Consider the following 18,223-nt stretch of genomic DNA (forward strand, 5'->3'; position numbering starts at 1 on the left):
ATGCCACATTCATCTCTGGGATGAAAAAAGTTTCAAAAAAAAGAAAAAGGAGTTTTTTTTATATGAGAGTGAGGAAGCTGTCTAAAAGGAGAATTTAAATCACTGTCTCTATTGCAAACTGCTACTTTTTGTCTTTTTAAAAATTTAGTTCCAGTATAGTTAACACATAGTGTTGTATTAGTTAGAAGTATACAATATAATGATTCAACAATTCTATACATTACTCAATGCTCATCAATATTATTTTACTCTTGCCACACCTGGGTGGCTCAGTCAGTTAAGCGTCTGACTCTTGATTTTGACTCAGGTCATGATCTCACAATTTGTGAGCCCCACTATCAGTGCAGAGCCTGCTTCAGATTCTCTCTCTCCCTCTCTCTCTCTGCCCCTCCCCTGCTCATTGTCTCCCTCTCTCCTCTCTCTCAAAATAAACTTAAAAAAAAAAAAAGATTACTCTTAATCCCCTTCACCTATTTTATCCCCCACCCCCCACCCCACCTACCCTTTGGTAACCATCTGTTTGTTCTCTATAGTTAGAGTCTCCTTTTGGTCTTTTTCTTTGTTCATTTTCTTTTCTTAAATTCAACATGAGTGAAATTATATGGTATTTGTCTTTCTCTGACTTATTTCACTTAGCAGTATGCCCTACAGATCCATCCATGCTGTTGCAAACAGCAAGATTTCATTTTTTTTTTATGTCTGAGTAATATTCCATTATATATAGTACATCTTTATCCATTCATCTATTGATGGACACTTGGGCTGCTTCCATAATTTAGCTACTGTAAAAAAAGCTGCAATTTACATAGAGATGCATTTATCTTTTCAAGTTAGCATTTCAGTTTCTTGTAGGCAGCATGTAGATGGTCTTGCTTTCTTATCCATTCCATCACCTTATGTCTTTTCATTGGAGTGTTTAGTCCGTTTACATTTAAAGTAATTATTTTTTTTTAATTTTTTTTTTAACGTTTATTTATTTTTGAGACAGAGCATGAACAGGGGAGGAGCAGAGAGAGAGGGAGACACAGAATCTGAAACAGGCTCCAGGCTCTGAGCTGTCAGCACAGAGCCCGACGCGGGGCTCAAACTCACAGACCGTGAGATCATGACCTGAGCCGAAGTCGGACGCTTAACCGACCGAGCCACCCAGGCGCCCCTTAAAGTAATTATTTATAGGTATATACTTATTGTCATTTTGTTACTTGTTTTATGTTTGTTTTTGTAGTTCTTCTCTGTTCCTTTCTTCTCTTGCTCTCTTCTCTCACGGTTTGCTGGCTTTAGTGATATACTTGGATTCTTTTCTCTTTATTTTTTGCATTATGTATTACTGGTTTTTGATTTGTGGTTACTATTAGGTTTATATGTAACATTTTATGCATACAGCAATGCATGTTCAGTCGATAGTCACTTAAGTTTGAACCTATTATTTACTCTCCTCCCCAACCCCATATTTTAGGTATAGGGTGTCATAATTTACATCCTTTATTCTGTGAATCTCTTGACTTATTTTTATAGGTATACTTATTTTTACTGCTTTTGTGCTTCCTACTTTTCTTACTCCTACTTATTGTCTTTCCTTTCTACTCAAAGAGTCCCCTTTAACATTTCTTATAGGTCTGGTTTAGTGGTCATCAACTCCTTTAACTTGTGTTTGTCTGAAAAACACTTTATCTCTCCTATTCTGAAAGACAGCCTTGCTAGATAGAATATTCTTGGTTGCAGGTTTTCTTTTTTTGTAAGCACTCTGAATATATCATGCCATTTCCTTCTGGCCTGCAAAGTTTCAGCTAAAAAATCAGCTAACAGCCTTATGGGATTTCCCCTGTATGTAATGGTTTTCTTTTTTCTTTTTTCTTTTTTTTTTTTTTAAACGTTTTTGTTTATTTTTGAGACAGAGAGAGACAGAGCATGAACAGGGGAGGGGCAGAGAGAGAGGGAGACACAGAATTCGAAGCAGGCTCCAGGCTTTGAGCCATCAGCCCAGAGCCCGACGCAGGGCTCGAACTCACGGACCACGAGATCGTGACCTGAGTTGAAGTCGGACGCTCAACCAACTGAGCCACCCAGGCGCCCCTGGTTTTCTTTTTTCTTGATGCTTTTAAAATTATCTCTTTCTGTATCACTACTTTTTGTGTTTTAATTACTACATGTCTTGATGTGGACCTCCTTGGGTTGATTTTGTTGGGGACTCTCTGTGCTTCCTGGGTCTGGATTTCCGTTTCCTTCCCCAGCTGTTAAGTTTTCAGCTATTATTTCTTCAAATACATTTTCTGCCCCATTTTCTTCTCCATCTGGGATCCCTAAGAGGCAAATGTTATTATGCTTGATGGAGTCACTGAGTTCCCTATTTTCATTTAGTATTATTATTTTTTCTCTCTCCTGTTCAGCTTGATTGCTTTCCATTACTCTGTACTCCAGGTTGCTAATCCATTCTTCTGCCTCCTTTAGTCTACTGTTGATTCCATCTAGTGTATTTTTAATTTCAGTTATTGAGTTATTCATCTCTGATTGGTTCTTTTTTGTTTGTTTGTTTTCCATCTCTGTTGAGGGTCTCACTGAGGCCCTTCACTCTTTTCCCAAGTCCAGTGAGTATTTTTATGACCATTACTTTAATTCTCTATCAGGCATACCACTTATTTATCTCTGTTTTATTTAGCTCTCTTACTATGCTTTTATCTTGTTCTTTCATTTGGGACATATTCTTTTGTCTCCTTATTTTGTCTACCCCTCTGTGAGTGTCTATGTGTTAGGAAAGTCAACTATGTCTCCTGCTCTTGAAAGTAGTAGCCTTATGAAGAAGAGGTCCTGTAGTGCCCTGCAATGCAATGTCCCCTGTTCACCTGAACCTGGCACTTCAGGGGTGCCTTTTATGTGTGTTGCTTGCATCCTACTATGGTGCCTGAGCTGCTTTTGCCTTCAGTCCCATCCTCTGCAATGGCTCTCTTTGCCTGTTGCAGACAGTGTTTGGTCCCTGTGTTGTTAGTGGGCCAGTTTGGGGCTGCCTTGGGCTTGAGTAAGTCAGATCAGGCATTTGCTAGAGATGCAGTAACACCAAACAGCAGAGCATTGGCACTTTTCCTGTGCTGTCCCCTGAGAAGCTTTCATTGGTGAGCAGGGACTATAGTGAGACCAGGTATATGCCCCCAGCCCACTGCTGCAACTACAGCTGGATTGGTATATGTGGGTATCTTCCCTTCTCTCCAGGGCAAGAGTCACTTTGGAGTGGTGCCAACCCCTCTTGGGGATGCTTGCACACTGCCAGGCTTGTGGCACTGCTTTGTGTTGACTCCAGCCAAAGGTATATGGGAAGAGGCTGGTCCACAGGAGAATGCGGGGGCCGGGCATGCAGTGGCAGCAAAGTCTGTGCTGGTCCACTGCAGGAGGGGACCTGCAACTGCCCGGTAAAACTCCTGCAGATGCCAGCCAGGTTGCAGGGGGTGGACCTGTGGAGGCTGGACATCCTGTTAGCAAGCTAGGTGGAAAGTGTTGGCACTGTGCTGTTTCCCATATATGTCCATGTGTCTAGGCTGGGGGTAGGAGAGGGAAATGGCACCTGCTAGCTCTTTTGTTCTTGGAGAAGTCTCCCAAAGATCCCTGCCCTTCAAGCACATGTTCTGAGATGAGTATACAAATCTCCCTCCTATATACCCCAGGTTTTTTTCAGACCACTGTTTCTATGCTGTATCTCCACAGGTATGTATGTTGTGCTATTTCTATAAGGGCAAGGACTCAGTTTGCCATGACCAACCCAGTTCTCCCAGAGCAGAGCCCACTGATTTTTAAAATGCCAGCCCTGATAATTGTAAGAACTTGAAATTTTTGACCCCTCTGGTTTTCACAACCAAATGTTATGGGGATTTGTCTTCACCATGCAGGAGTCCCATGCCTGAGGTGCCTGGTACAAAGGTCTGTTTCTCTCTCCTCTCTGTACCTGCAGTGTCCCTCCCTCCTGTAGACAGTCCTGCACATCTCTTTAGCTTCCAAACACATCTGCCGACTTCCTATGCTCTTCAATGTGGCCTCTTCTCTATGTTTAGCTGTGGAGAGGGTGTTCTGTCATTCAAGTCATTTTCTGGGTTATTTACACCAAGGTAGGTGTTATCTACTTGTATCCATGGGACAAAGTGAACTTAGGGTCTTTCTACTTCACCATCTTTCCCAGAAGTGCAAACTACAACTCTATGGGGCTTCAATGACCATACCACAGAAATATTTATTATCACTCAGACTTCTTTATGTCCCATTAGCAAAAAGTCAACATTGACGTATGACCTACCTCTTTGGAGGGATAAAGGAAAGAGTTTAGTCTATTTACTAAAGGCAGAAAAGTAGTTTAAAAATGTCTGTGTAGTACTGGGTAAAATAATTATATAGAGAAATTAATGCCTTGAGGCTGTCATACTAGAAGAAAAATTACTTTCTCTACAAATTAAAGAATGTTGTTCTCCTGAAATAGTTATACATTTTCCATGTTGTGATACAAACAATGACTTTATTACCAGCTACAAACAGTTACCTAGATCCAATATGGCATCCTTTTACAGAAATTGTAGGAGGAGAATACTAGCAGTTATTGTTTTTCTACCCCATTTTGGGAACTGTGCTATATACTTCACATATACATATTTCCTAATTTAATCCACAGAACAACTCTGTAAGGTAGATATAGGTTGTTTATTCCCATTTTACATATTAAAAACAACAACAAAAACTAGGAGCAACAAAGCTGTATACTAAAAAGAATGAAGAGGCTAAGATGAAATACAAGACTTCAGTCATACAGAACACACCCCTGCAATTGAGGTACATCAACCTTTCCATTCACAGCCACTGCTCCTAAAAGTTAATCTGCACTATTGTTGCTACTTTCCCACTTCTATTTATTTCTGCATTCCCATGTGTTTCTAGCAAAACATTTCAATAAAATTGTTCCAGTACTTCCAATGGCTTGATAATAGTGAAATCCAAAGGACACTTTTCACTCTATCAATTTAACTTTTCTGGCCTGATGACTTAACTTTTGAAACATTCCTCCCTTGAATAACTGACTATATATTCTTATTATTCTTAAATGTATCTTCCTCTCCACCTATACCTTTAATTTTTATATCTCCTAGGGTTTTATTCTTGATCTTTGTGCTGGATTTGCCAACGTGGTATTCCAAATAGTATTTTCTCTGGTTAAGAAGCTCATTTAATAGCCTCAATAAATGAATACAGGGATGAACACCTATTCACAGCATTCATTGGGCTTACAATGTAGTCTATCACCCTGAAGCAGTTGATCTGATAGTATAATGTAAAAGCCTTTTGAAGACTCTATAATGGTACCAGCAGCACTTTGTAGTGCTGGAGTCACACCCTCCAAAATGTGGAACATATTTTGAATTAATGGTGCTATTTCTCTATAGTCACTACAAAAAGGATCAAAAGATGGAAAAGGGAGTAGCTCCTCTCACTGTTAACCTTAATAATCTACTAGGAAAATTTTGTCATTCCTGAAACTTTGGGTTCTGCTAGTTTAGCAGTCTTAAACACAACAATAGTTCCATTGACCTGAAAGCTAAGCTCACCACCTGGCTTCTGGTGTTGTATACATTTGACAAATGTATAATCACGTGTAGCTGCCACTGTAGTATCACACAGAACAGTCTCATGCCCTTTTCCTCTATGCTGTATACCTTCTTCCTTCCCTCTCCTCTAACACATGATCCTTCTACTACTTCCATATGTTATACATTTGGAATCATATGAGTATGTAGCCTTTTCATATCAGCTTCTTTCACCTAAGTAATATGCACATAAGGTTCCTCCATGTCTTTTCAATACTTGATAGCTAATATTTTGTTAGCAATGACTAATATTATATTGTCTGGATGCACCATCATTTATGCATTCATTCACCTTCTGAAGGACATTTTGGTTGCTTCTAAGTTTTGGCAATTTAAATAAAGCTGCTATAAACATCCATGTGCAGATTTTTATGTGGACATAAGTTTTCAACTCATCTGGGTGAATGTCAATGAGCACAACTCCTGAATTGTATGGTGGAGGATGTTTCATTTTTTTTATTAAGTTTTTAATTTTACTCCATTATAGTTAACATGCAGTGTTATATAGCGATTCAACAATTCTACACATTACTCAGTGCTCATGATAAGTGTAGGGAATATTTCATTTTGTAAAAACTTGCCAGCATTTGGTGTTGTCACCATTTTGGATCCGGGACATTCTAATAGGTATGTAATGGTATCCTATGGTTTTAATTTGCAATTCTCTAATGACATATGATGTTAAAGATCTTTCCACATGCTTATTTGACACTCTATATCTTCTTTGGTGAAGTGTCTGTTTGGGTCTTTCGCCCAATTTTTAATCATATTGTTCATTTTCTTATTATTTACTTTATAAGAATTCTTTGTTTCCTTTAGATAATAGTCCTTTAGCAGATATGTCTTTTGCAAATATTTTCTCTCAGTCTGGCTTATTTTCTCATTCTCTTAAAATTTTGTCTTTTTTAATCCCTCTATTTCTCCCTTATTTCCTTCTTGTGTATTAAATATGTATTTTCTAGTATACCATTTTCATTCTTTGTCATTTTACTATATATTTTTTCACTATCTTTCCTATATGTTTTTTCTTAACATTTATTTATTTTTGAGAGACAGAAAGAGAGCAAAGCAGGGGAGGGGCAGAGAGAGAGGGAGACACAGAATCCAAAGCAGGCTGCAGGCTCTGAGCTGTCAGTACAGAGTCCAATGCAGGGCTTGAACCCACGAAGGATGAAATCATAACCTAAGCTGAAGTTGGACACTTAACCAACTAAGCCACCCAGGCGGTGCTCTTTCCTATGTTTGAAAGCTATTTTTTTAGTGGTTACTCTAGGAATTACAATTAACATCTTAATTTATACCAACCTAGTTTGAATTAATACCAACATAATTTCTTTTTTTTTTTTTAATGTTTATTTTTTTTGAGAGAGAGAGATAGAGAATGAATGTAGGAGAGTCAGAGAGAGAGGGAGACACAGAATCCAAAGCAGGTTCCAGGCTCTGAGCTGTAAGCCCAGAGCCAGACACAGGGCTCAAACTCACGAACTGTGAGATCATGACCTGAGCCCAAGTCAGACGCTTAACTGGCTAACCCACCCAGGTGCCCCTCCAACTTAACTTCAATAGTATACAAAAATGGTCAGCTATGTTACCTCCACCCTCCTTTGTGTTGTCACTGTCATACAAATAACATTTTTATGCATTGTATGTCTATCAACTCAGATTATTGCTTCATGCAGCTGGACAGGAGGGGAGAAACATGCCAAAATAATGTACTGCTATTGTCTTTATATTTACAAATACACCTACTACTAATGCTACTACTAATGCTCTGTATTTCTTCATATGCTCTTTATTCCACTGTCTAGTGTTTTCTTTCTTTTTTTTTTTTTCTCATTTTGCTATGGGTTTATTCCTGCTGTTATTTTTTTTTTTTTTAATTTATGTCCAAGTTAGTTAGCATATAGGGCGACAGTGATTTCAGGAGTAGATTCCTTAATGCCCCTTACCCATTTAGCCCATCCGCCCTCCTACAACCCCTCTAGTGACCCTCTGTTTGCTCTCCATATTTAAGAGTCTCTTATGTTTTGTCCCCCTCCCTGTTTTTATATTATTTTTGCTTTCCTTCCCTTATGTTCATCTGTTCTGTGTCTTAAAGTCCTCATATGAGTGAAGTCATATGATACTTATCTTTCTCTGACTAATTTCGCTTCACATAATACCCTCTAGTTCCTATCCACATAGTTGCAAATGGCAAGATTTCATTCTTTTTGATTGCCGAGTAATACTCTATTGTATAGATATACCACATCTTCTATATCCATTCATCCATTGATGGACATTTGGGCTCTTTCCATACTTTGGCTATTGTTGATAGTGCTGCTATAAACATTGGGGTGCATGTGTCCCTTCGAAACAGCATACCTATATCCTTTGGATAAATACTTAGTAGTTCAACTGCTGGGTTGTAGGGTAGTTCTACTTTTAATTTTTTTTAATTTTTTAGTGTTATTTATTTTTGAAGGAGAGAGAGACAGAGTGTGAGTGGGGGAGGGGCAGAGAGAGTGAGGCACAGAATCTGAAGCAGGTTCCAGGCTCTAAGCTGTCAGCACAAAGCCTGACGCAGGGCTCAAACATACGAACCGCAAGACCATGACCTGAGCTGAAGTCAGTTGCATAGCCAGCGGAGCCACCCAGGCGCCCCTCTATTTTTAATTTTTTGAGGAACCTCCATACTGTGTCCCAGAGTATGGGACCAGTTTGCATTCCTACCAGCAGTGCAAAAGAGATCCTCTCTCTCCACATCCTCACCAACATCTGTTGTTGCCTGAGTTGTTAACGTTAACCATTCTGACATGTGTGAGGTGGTATCTCATTGTGGTTTTGATTTGTATTTTCCTGATGATAAGTGAAGTTGAACATTTTTTCATGTCTCGGTTGGCATCTGGATGTCTTCTTTGGAAAAGTGTCTATTCATGTCTTTTGCCCATTTCTTCACTGGATTATTTTTTGGATTTTTTGGGTGTGGAGTTTGATAAGTTCTTTATAGATTTTGGATACTAACCCTTTATCTGATATGTCATTTGCAAACATCTTCTCCCATTCTGTCAACTGCCTTTTAGTTTTGCTGATTGTTTCCTTTGCTGTGCAGAAGCTTTTTATTTTTATGAGGTCCAATAGTTCATTTTTGCTTTTGTTTCCCTTGCCTCCAGAGATATGTTGAGTAAGAAATTGCTAGGGCCAAGATCAAAGAGGTTTTGCCTGCTTTCTCCTCAAGGATTTTGATGGCTTCCTGTCTTACATTGAGGTTTTTCATCCATTTTGAGTTTATTTTTGTGTATGGTGTAAGAAAGTGGTCCAGGTTCATTTTTCTGCATGTCACTTTCCAGTTTTCCCAGCACCACTTGCTGAAGAGACTGTCTTTATTCCATTGGATATTCTTTCCTGCTTTGTCAAAGATAGTTGGCCATATGTTTGTGGGTACGTTTCTGGGTTCTCTATTCTGTTCCATCGATCTGAGTGTCTGTTTTTGTGCCAGTACCAAACTGTCTTGATGATTACAGCTTTATAATGCAGCTTGAAATCCAGGACTGTGATGCCTCCTGCTTTGGTCTTCTATTTCAAGATTGCTTTGATTATTCAGGGTCTTTTCTGGTTCCATACAAATTTTAGAATTGTTTGCTCTAGCTCTGTGAAGAATGCTGGTGTTATTTTGATAGGGATTACATTGACTATGTAGATTGCTTTAGGTAGTATTGACATTTTAATAATATTTGTTCTTCCTACCTAGGAGCATGGAACATTTTTCCATTTGTTTTCTATTTGTTTCTTCTTCAATTTCTTTCATAAACTTTCTATAGTTTTCAGTGTATAGATATTTCACCTCTTTGGTTAGATTTATTCCTAGGCATTTTATGGTTTTTGGTGCAATTGTAAATGGGATCGATTCCTTGATTTCTCTTTCTGTTGCTTCATTGTTGGTGTATAGGAATGCAACCAATTTCTGTGCATTGATTTTATATCCTGAAATTTTGCTGAATGCATGAATCAGTTCTAGCAGTTTTTTGGTGGAATCTTTTGGGTTTTCCATTTGCGTATCATGTCATCTGCAAAGAGTGAACGTTTGACATCCTCCTGGCCAATTTGGATGCCTTTATATCTTTGTGTTGTCTGATGGCTGAGGCTAAGACTTCTAATACTTTGTTGAATAACAGTGGCGAGAGTAGACACCCCTGTCTTGTTCCTGACCTTAGGGGGAAAGCTCTCAGTTTTCCCCATTGAGGATGATATTAGTGTTGGATCTTTCATATATGGCTTTTATGATCTCAAGGTATGATCCTTCTATCCCTACTTTCTCGAGGGTTTTTATCAAGAAAGGATGCTGTATTTTGTCAAATGCTTTCTCTGCATCTATTGAGAGGATCACATGATTCTTGTCCTTTCTTTTATTGATGTGATGAATCACATTGATTGTTTTGCGAATATTGAACCAGTCCTGCATCCCAGGTATAAATCCCACTTGGTCGTGGTGAATAATTTTTTTAATGTATTGTTGGATCCAGTTGGCTAATATCTTGAGGATTTTTGCATCCATGTTCATCAGGGAAATTGGTCTATAGTTCTCCTTTTTAGTGAGGTCTTTGTCTGGTTTTGGAATCAAGGTAATGCTGGCTTCATAGAAAGAGTTTCGAAGTTTTCCTTCCATTTTTATTTTTTGGAACAGCTTCAAGAGAATAGGTGTTAACTCTTCCTTAAATCTTTGGTAGAATTCCCCGGGGAAAGCCATCTGGCCCTGGGCTCTTGTTTTTTGGGAGATTTTTGATTACTAATCCAATTTCTTTACTGGTTATGGGTGTGTTCAAACTTTCTATTTCTTCCTGTTTCAGTTTTGGTAGTGTATATGTTTCTAGGAATTTGTCCATTTCTTCCAGATTGCCCATTTTACTGGTGTATAATTGCTCATAGTATTTTCTTATTATTGTTTTTATTTCTGCTGTGTTGGTTGTGATTTCTCCTGTTTCATTCTTGATTTTATTTATTTGGGTCCTTTCCTTTTTCTTTTTGATCAAACTGGCTAGGGGTTTATCAATTTTGTTAATTCTTTCAAAGAACCAGCTTCTGGTTTCATTGATCTGTTCTACTGGGTTTTTTTTGTTTGTTTGTTTGTTTGTTTTGTTTGTTTGTTTGTTTTGGCTTCAATAGCATTAATTCCTGCTCTAATCTTTATTATTTCCTGTCTTCTGCTGGTTTTGGGTTTTATTTGCTCATCTTTTCCCAGCTCTTTAAGGTGTAAGGTTAGGTTGTGTATCTGAGACCTTTCTTCCTTCTTTAGGAAGGCCTGGATTGCTATATATAGTGTTCTTTCATTTCACTATCTCTTTATAAAGGATTTCTTATAGGAGAGGTCTAATGATAAATTCTCTCAATTTTTGTTTATCTGGGAATGTCTTCATTTCTCCTTCATTTTTATTTATTATTTTTAATATTTATAGAGACAGAGTACGTACCCACATGCACACACATGTGCATGTGCTAGTCAGGGAGGGGCAGAGAGAGACAGAGAGAGAGAATTCCAAGCAGGCTCCATGCTGTCAGCACAGAGCCTGGCATGGGGCTCGATTCCATGAACCATGAGATTATGACCTAAACTGAAATTAAGAGTCCGTTGCTCAACTGACTGAGCCACCCAGTGCCCCCTCCTTCATTTTTAAAGGGTAGTTTCACTGAATACAGAATTGTTCCTTAGTACTTTCTTTCATCACACTGCTTCAATAGTTTCTGAAACAAAATCAGCTGTTAAGCCTTACTGAGGAATGCTTGTACATGATGAATCTTCTCCCTTGATGTTTTCAATATACTTTTACTTCCAACAGTTTGACTATGATGTGTCTAAGTGTAAATCTCTTTGAGATATTCCTACTTGAAGTTTGTTGAACTTCTTCAATATGCATATAAATGTTTTTTCCTCAAGTTTGGGGAGTTATCAGCCATTATTTCTTCAAATATTCTCTCTGCCCCTTTTTCTCCTCTCCTTCTGAGGTCACTACGTTTATGCTGTTAGTGTTGCTGGGGTCCCACAGGTCTCTGAGGCTCTGTTCATTTTTCTCCTTCTTCTTCCTTTTTTTTTTTTTTTCTGTTCATCAGCCTGGATAATTTCAATTGACTTACCTAAAACTTTTACTGATTTTTTCTTCTGCCTGCTCATATTTGGTATTGAGACCCTCTAGTGAATTTTTTATTCCAGTTACTATACTTGTCAATGCCAGAATATATTTGGTTCTTTTCTATAATTTCTACCTAGTAATTGATATTTTCTATTTGGTTGTGACACTTTCCTTTAGTTCTTTAGATATAGCTTCCTTTAATTCTTTGAACACACTTAAGTAGATGATTGTCTTTGTCTAGTAAATTCAAAGCTTGGCCTACCTCAGTTTCTATTGACTGTTTTTCCCCTATGTATGGGCCATACTTTCTTGTTTCTTTGCATGTCTCACATTTTTTTGTTAAAAACTGGCTATTTTATATAACACAATATGGCACCTCTAGAAATCAGATTCTTCCCCTTTCTCAGAGTTTGTTGTTGTTGACTTTTCCAAACTGATTCTGTAAAGTCTATATTCTTTGTCACAATTGATCATTATATTTTCTTCTTGGTTACCTTAGTGGTTAGCTAATGGCTGGACAGAGATTTTCTTAAGTGTCTGGAACTAATAAGTCTCCCAGTTTTTGCTGAAGCTGCGTGTGTGTGTGTGTGTGTGTGTGTGTGTGTGTGTGTGTGTATTGGGGCACTCAGCCAGGCAGTTTACAACTTCACCTTAGCCTCTACTTCCCAATTGCGCAGAGCCCCAAGGTTAGCCAGAGGTAAGAGCTTAAGATCTTGTTAGGTCTTTTCTGAGCATGAAGAAAGCCTTGAACATACATACAATCTTCATGTATATACTGGGTGTTCTAGATTCTTAGGGACATGTCAGATCTTTTCAAAGACCCTTAATAGACATCTCATTCCCTGGTTTTTTCTTTTAAGGTTTTTGGTTGGGTCTTTTGTCCCAATTATCAGCACCTCAGGCAGCTATGTTGTTAAGCCAATTGTTGTTAATTATTCTTAACAAGTGATTCTGGAGAAAATACTCTGCAAGTTCTGTGTCAGGTTACTTAAAGACAAGCATTTTAAGAATGGTTTACCAGGGAACTGTCAGACAGGTCAAATAATGACAATTCTCTAAGAATGGGGCTTTGAAAGAACTCCAATTCCATTTTGACTCCTCCAGTGCTGGCCAGGCTGCTGGTTTCTACCATGATTGCAGGCTACTGCTTTCAAGACTACCATGGAGCTGGGGCAAAGGGGAGTGGTATTAGAGCAAGTCAAAATGCCATTAAAGCTTAGTGTTCTTATGGAGATTCAGCAGACTGTTTTTAAAAATGTTCCCCCAGATTGTTGCAACCCTTTGGTTAATTTCCAGAGTTCTGTAAAAACTTGATCTTGACAATTTTTTTTTTAAGTAGGCTTCACACCCAGTGCGGAGCCCAATGTGGGGCTTGAACTCACAACCTTGAGATCAAGACCTGAGCTGAGATAGAGTTGGAGGCTTAACCAACTGAGCCACCCAAGCGCCCCAGTCTTGATAATTTTTGCAAGTGTTCTTAGTACTTTTATAAAGGAGAGTATTTGTCAGATATTGTTATTCTGTCACTCCCAGTAATATCACTCTCATTCCCCTCATTTTCAGATTACTTCGAAATATAGTGGATTGTTCAGAGCAATAATAACAATAGTATACTGTGGGGTTTACAAATATTTTGGAAGTGCTTGGAAATATGCTGTTGTAAAAGTCCCTTACATTATATGTAAAATGGCATAACATTATTTGAAGGTAGACTGTGGTTAAATTAAAGATGTATGTTGCACATTCTACAGCAACCACTAAGAAATAAGAAAAAGAAATAATTCAACAGAAAAGAGAAAATAAAATACTAAAAAACACCCAATGAACAAAAAGCACAAAAAAGAGAAAAGAACCAAAGAACAAACCAGACAAAATAAATAACAAGGTGGCACCTTCTACTGCAACTATCTATGTGTGCACATTTGTCTACCTATCTCTTACTCTCTGTTTACAAGTATCTATTCACTAGATAATAAGCTTACTAAATTTAAGTGGTAAAGAAAAATAAACCAGTTAATTGCTATAATAAATACACTGTTAATTCTAACTTCTCTATTTTGGAATTTGTAATAATTTATAAAATATTTAATATATAAGACAATATGAAAAAATACAAAGCTCAGCTATCTTCATAAAAACAAATCCCAGATTTTAGTACTAAATTATTTTATAAACTTTTCTGGTATAATTTCATTTTACAATTAAGGAAACTAAGATTCAAAGTGATTAACTGACTAATTGATAACTAATCAAAATAGTCACATGGCCAATCAGCAGTAAAGTCAAAGTAAAATTCTTATTTCATAACTTCTAGTCCAATTCTCCAGAGAAAAAAATTTCCATGTAACACCAACCACATATACAACTACATACAAATAATGTGCTCATTTCAACTTATTCTTATCCATCCAGCAGGTCTAGCAAGATCTCTATTTGGAACATTTTAATTTAAATTGTACACCTATTTGAAAATAATCAAACTTAAAAAATATTGTATGTTGGGGCACCTGGGTGGCTCAGTCAGTTAGATGCCTGACTTGGGCTTGGGTTGTGATCTCATGGTTCATGGGTTCGAGCCCCACATCAGGCTCTGCACTGACAGTGTGGAGCCTGCTTAGGATTCTCTCTCTCTGAGCCCTCCCCTGCTTGCACGCTCGCTCTCTCTCTCTCTCAAAATAAATAAACATTAAAAAAATATTTTAAAAAATATATGTATATTGAATTTAGAGTTTCACCTAATTCAAATTTTCATCAGTTAAGATTATTAAAATGCACTATACTTAAAGGAAAATTTAAAATAACATGACTAAATAATCATTTAAAGCACTGACTACCAGGTTCAGAGAATACAATTCTTCATTCAAATCAATGGCTAAACAATTCACACTTATATAAAAAATGATAACAAAAAAATTAGGAAATGTGTGTGTAGTATTACCTGTAGCTCCCAGTGGATGTCCCTTTGAAATCAATCCACCACTAGGATTTATGACCCACTTTCCTCCATAAGTATTATCTCCCCTATCAACCAGTTTTCCACCTTGCCCTAAAGGAAAAATAATATTCACAAAGGTTAAAAATAACATTGGTCCAAATGATACGTTTTTTTTTTAATTTCAGTATAGCCAAGATCTTCTTATAGTAAACATTTCTTAACAGTTCAAACTAATATCAAACTGATATAAGCACTTCTTTTTTAAAAAAATTTTTTAATGTTTATTTATTTTTGAGAGAGAAAGAGAGTATGGGGGAGGGGCAGAGAGAGAGGGAGACACAGAATCCAAAGCAATCTCCAGGCTCTGAGCTGTCAGCACAGAGCTGACACAGGGCTTGAACCCACAAACAGTGAGATCATGACCTAAGCCGAAGTTGGATGCTTAACCAACTGAGCCACCTAGGCACCCCCTGATATAAGCACTTCTAAAAGCTACATAATAAATACTGAGTAATAAAGATTTATATTTTAAGAACATTTCATACATTAAACAGAGTTCCTATTTAGAATTTCTTAAGAGCTCTCTGGCTTCCAAAATTGCTACAAATATAACAGAGATTCAAAGACCCCGAAGAATGGAAGTGGATCCAATACTATAACTAAAATAATTGCATCAGCTTTAAAAATCCATAATTGTGCCCAATGTATTCATTTTTATTTTCAATTGCACTGTTATATGATCTATAAACATTCCCAGCAAGCCGAGGGGAGAGCATGGGACATGAAATGAAGGGATGAAATGAAGTAGATGAAAATACTGTTGAGCCATAAGCATAAGCTTAAAAGAAAATGAAAATTACATGCTTGGTGGCTTCAACATTTCTATCAACTCTCTGGTCATTCTTCCAGGTGGTTAAGGAGTAAATAAAAATCCATGTAGGCTATAAAATATTCTTCCAGCTGGTATTTCTGATAATGAAGTGGAACCTCCAAAGAAAGATGGTGGTTATGGTACTGTCAGAGATGGCTAATAGCTTTTATGTACTCCCTTTGTGTCAGGCCTTGTTCTAATTATTACATATATCTACATAATTTAATCCTCAACACTATGAAGTATGTGTTATCATTCCCATTTTACAGATGAGGCAACAGTCACATAGATGTTAAGTAACTAGCCAAGGCAACAGCAGGGGACTAATCTAGGATTAATCATCAGGCAGCCTGGCTTCATAGCCCATGTTCTTAACCAATATATTTTATTGCCTTCAAAAACCAAAGAGTTTCTCTATTGGTAAAATGAAACACACTAATCACAAAATTTTTTTATGACTCACACTTCTTTTTTTTTTTTTTATGAGTTTATTTTTAAGTAATTTCTACACCCTATGTAGGGCTCAAACTCACAATCCTGAGATCAAAAGTCACATGCTCCACTGACTGAGCCACCCAGAAACCCCTATGACTAACACTTCTAATTTCACTTTAAATCTAGGTTGTAGATTAAAAACCATCCACTGAGGTATTCTTTTATTTTTTGGTGTTTCTGACATAGAGCCTGATACAAGGCTCTGGTCATAACAGGTATTCTACCTGCCATTACTGCTTTTAGAACTCCTAAATATTGTTACTATACCAAGTAATAGCAGACTGAATACAAACCAACCCCAAGAATGGAATAATTCACTGCATTTTCTTTTTTATAATATATACAACCTATTAAGTATTAGAAGATTCCACTGGCAATATCTTGAGCCCATCAACTAAAAGTGATCCAGAGATGAAAGTACTATAACAACCATTCTTATGGGCCACCGATAAGAAAATAAATAGAAAGCAATTATGTGCCAAAACTGCACTGGAAGCTAGGGGATACAGCAATAATGAAGCAAATATCCCCATTCTAATGGAATTAACTTCACTGTCAGGAGAGGTGTAAGGAAGAGACAGACAATATGTAATGAAAGTAAGATATATAACAGAGTGGTGATAAGAACCATGGGGTGGGGTAAAGGCAGGAAAGGGGGTACAGTAAGTGTTGGGACCAAAAAGACAGGGTAAGGAGTTCACATTTTAAACCAAGTTATGGGAGAAGTCTTCCACTTTGACATTTGGTCAAAGACCTTAAGGGAATAAGGGAGCAAATCATATGGATATGTGGAACAAAGAAAGGCCCTGAGCTAGAAGTAAGTCTGGAGTGTTTGAGGAAAGAGCCCAATGCAGCTGCAGCAAAGTAAAAGAGTCGGAGATGTAGAAGTCAGAAAGATGTGAGAGGGGAATAAAAAGGACCGATCACATTTGGCTTTTACTCCTGAACGAGACGATCAGAGGAATGATATTGATCTGCTGTATGCTTTTAACAGAACCATGAAAGCTTCATTATAGAAAATAAACCATAAGGAGACAAGGCAGAAGAAGGGGTGCCAGTTATGAGACTACTGCAATAATGTAAGTGAGAAATAACGGTGGTCTGGACTAGGCTGGTAGTGATAAAAAGTGGTAAGATATGGTTGTATTCTGGATATATTTAGAAGGCAGAGTCCATAGCCACCAGGACTTAGAGATGGATTCCAAGGGGGCTATGAAAGAATGAGAGGAACTGGAGCAAAAGGAGAATGGGGAAGACTGAGGAAGGAGGAAGTCTGGGTCACAGCAGAAGCTCAATTTGGACTTGGATTTGAGATGCTAATGAGACATCCAAAAAACTCTTGAAAAATAGGCAGCTGGACATATAAGTCTAGAGATCAGGGAAGTGGTGTAAGCTAGGGATATAATTTTGAAAGTCATCATCGTATATCAAAATGTATATATATTTAAAACCTTGAGATTATGTTCCAGTTCTACTAAGGCAGCATAGCATATATATTCACTATAGCCTATGTCTCCCACTGTTTACAATATAAAACACTAGATAAAATACAAAAAACAACTACTTGAAGACTCTGAAAAGTCAACAAACGCAGGGGAATCATGGAGAGTTAAAACTTGGAGAAGCCACTATACAAGGGTAAATTCCAAGTTTTCTCTTTTTAGGCTCTCTCAACAGCTTTGTTCCAAGGGTGAGCACCATCCTGAGCATTACTGGCAGCAGGGAAGCATAGGTAGCCAAAACTCTAACAGAAACTCCATTTTTCTAACCAGAGGAATGAGGAAAAGAAACCCATACAGGTCAGAGAGTAAAAGAGAAAGTTCACAGAGGAGAGAGGCAGAGAAGAGGATCCCTTATTTCTATGTATTAGAGGTATTAGGCATTTAGTGGGTAGAAACCAGGAATGCTGCTAAACTTCCTGCAATACACAACCCCCAAGACCAAGAATAATCTAATTCATCAACAACATTGAGGTTAAGAAATCCTGCAACCACTAAAACAAAAACAAAAACCAAAAAAACTGGGGGTGTTAAATGGGTGGCAGATGAGCATTAAGGAAGGCACTTCTCGGGATGAGCACTGGGTGTCATATGTAAGAGATTAATCACTGGGTTCTACTCCTAAAGCCAAGACTATACTGTATGTTAACTAACTTGAAAATACAATACAATACAATACAATACAATACAATACAATACAATACAAT

The 18,223-nt window shown here is 37.6% G+C and overlaps 1 protein-coding gene across 2 annotated transcripts in view; it reads right to left on the minus strand.

The window, feature by feature from the left end:
* SCP2 (sterol carrier protein 2) overlaps positions 1-18,223 on the minus strand; it is a 124,877-nt gene that overhangs the window by 51,746 nt on the left and 54,908 nt on the right. For both annotated transcript variants that reach the window (XM_049617168.1, XM_049617169.1), the window contains exon 11: positions 14,655-14,762. In XM_049617168.1, the coding sequence (XP_049473125.1) occupies positions 14,655-14,762 (108 nt within the window). The remainder of the gene's footprint in view (positions 1-14,654; positions 14,763-18,223) is intronic.

This window comes from Panthera uncia, assembly GCF_023721935.1.
Source record: "Panthera uncia isolate 11264 chromosome C1 unlocalized genomic scaffold, Puncia_PCG_1.0 HiC_scaffold_4, whole genome shotgun sequence".
NCBI lineage: Eukaryota > Metazoa > Chordata > Mammalia > Carnivora > Felidae > Panthera > Panthera uncia.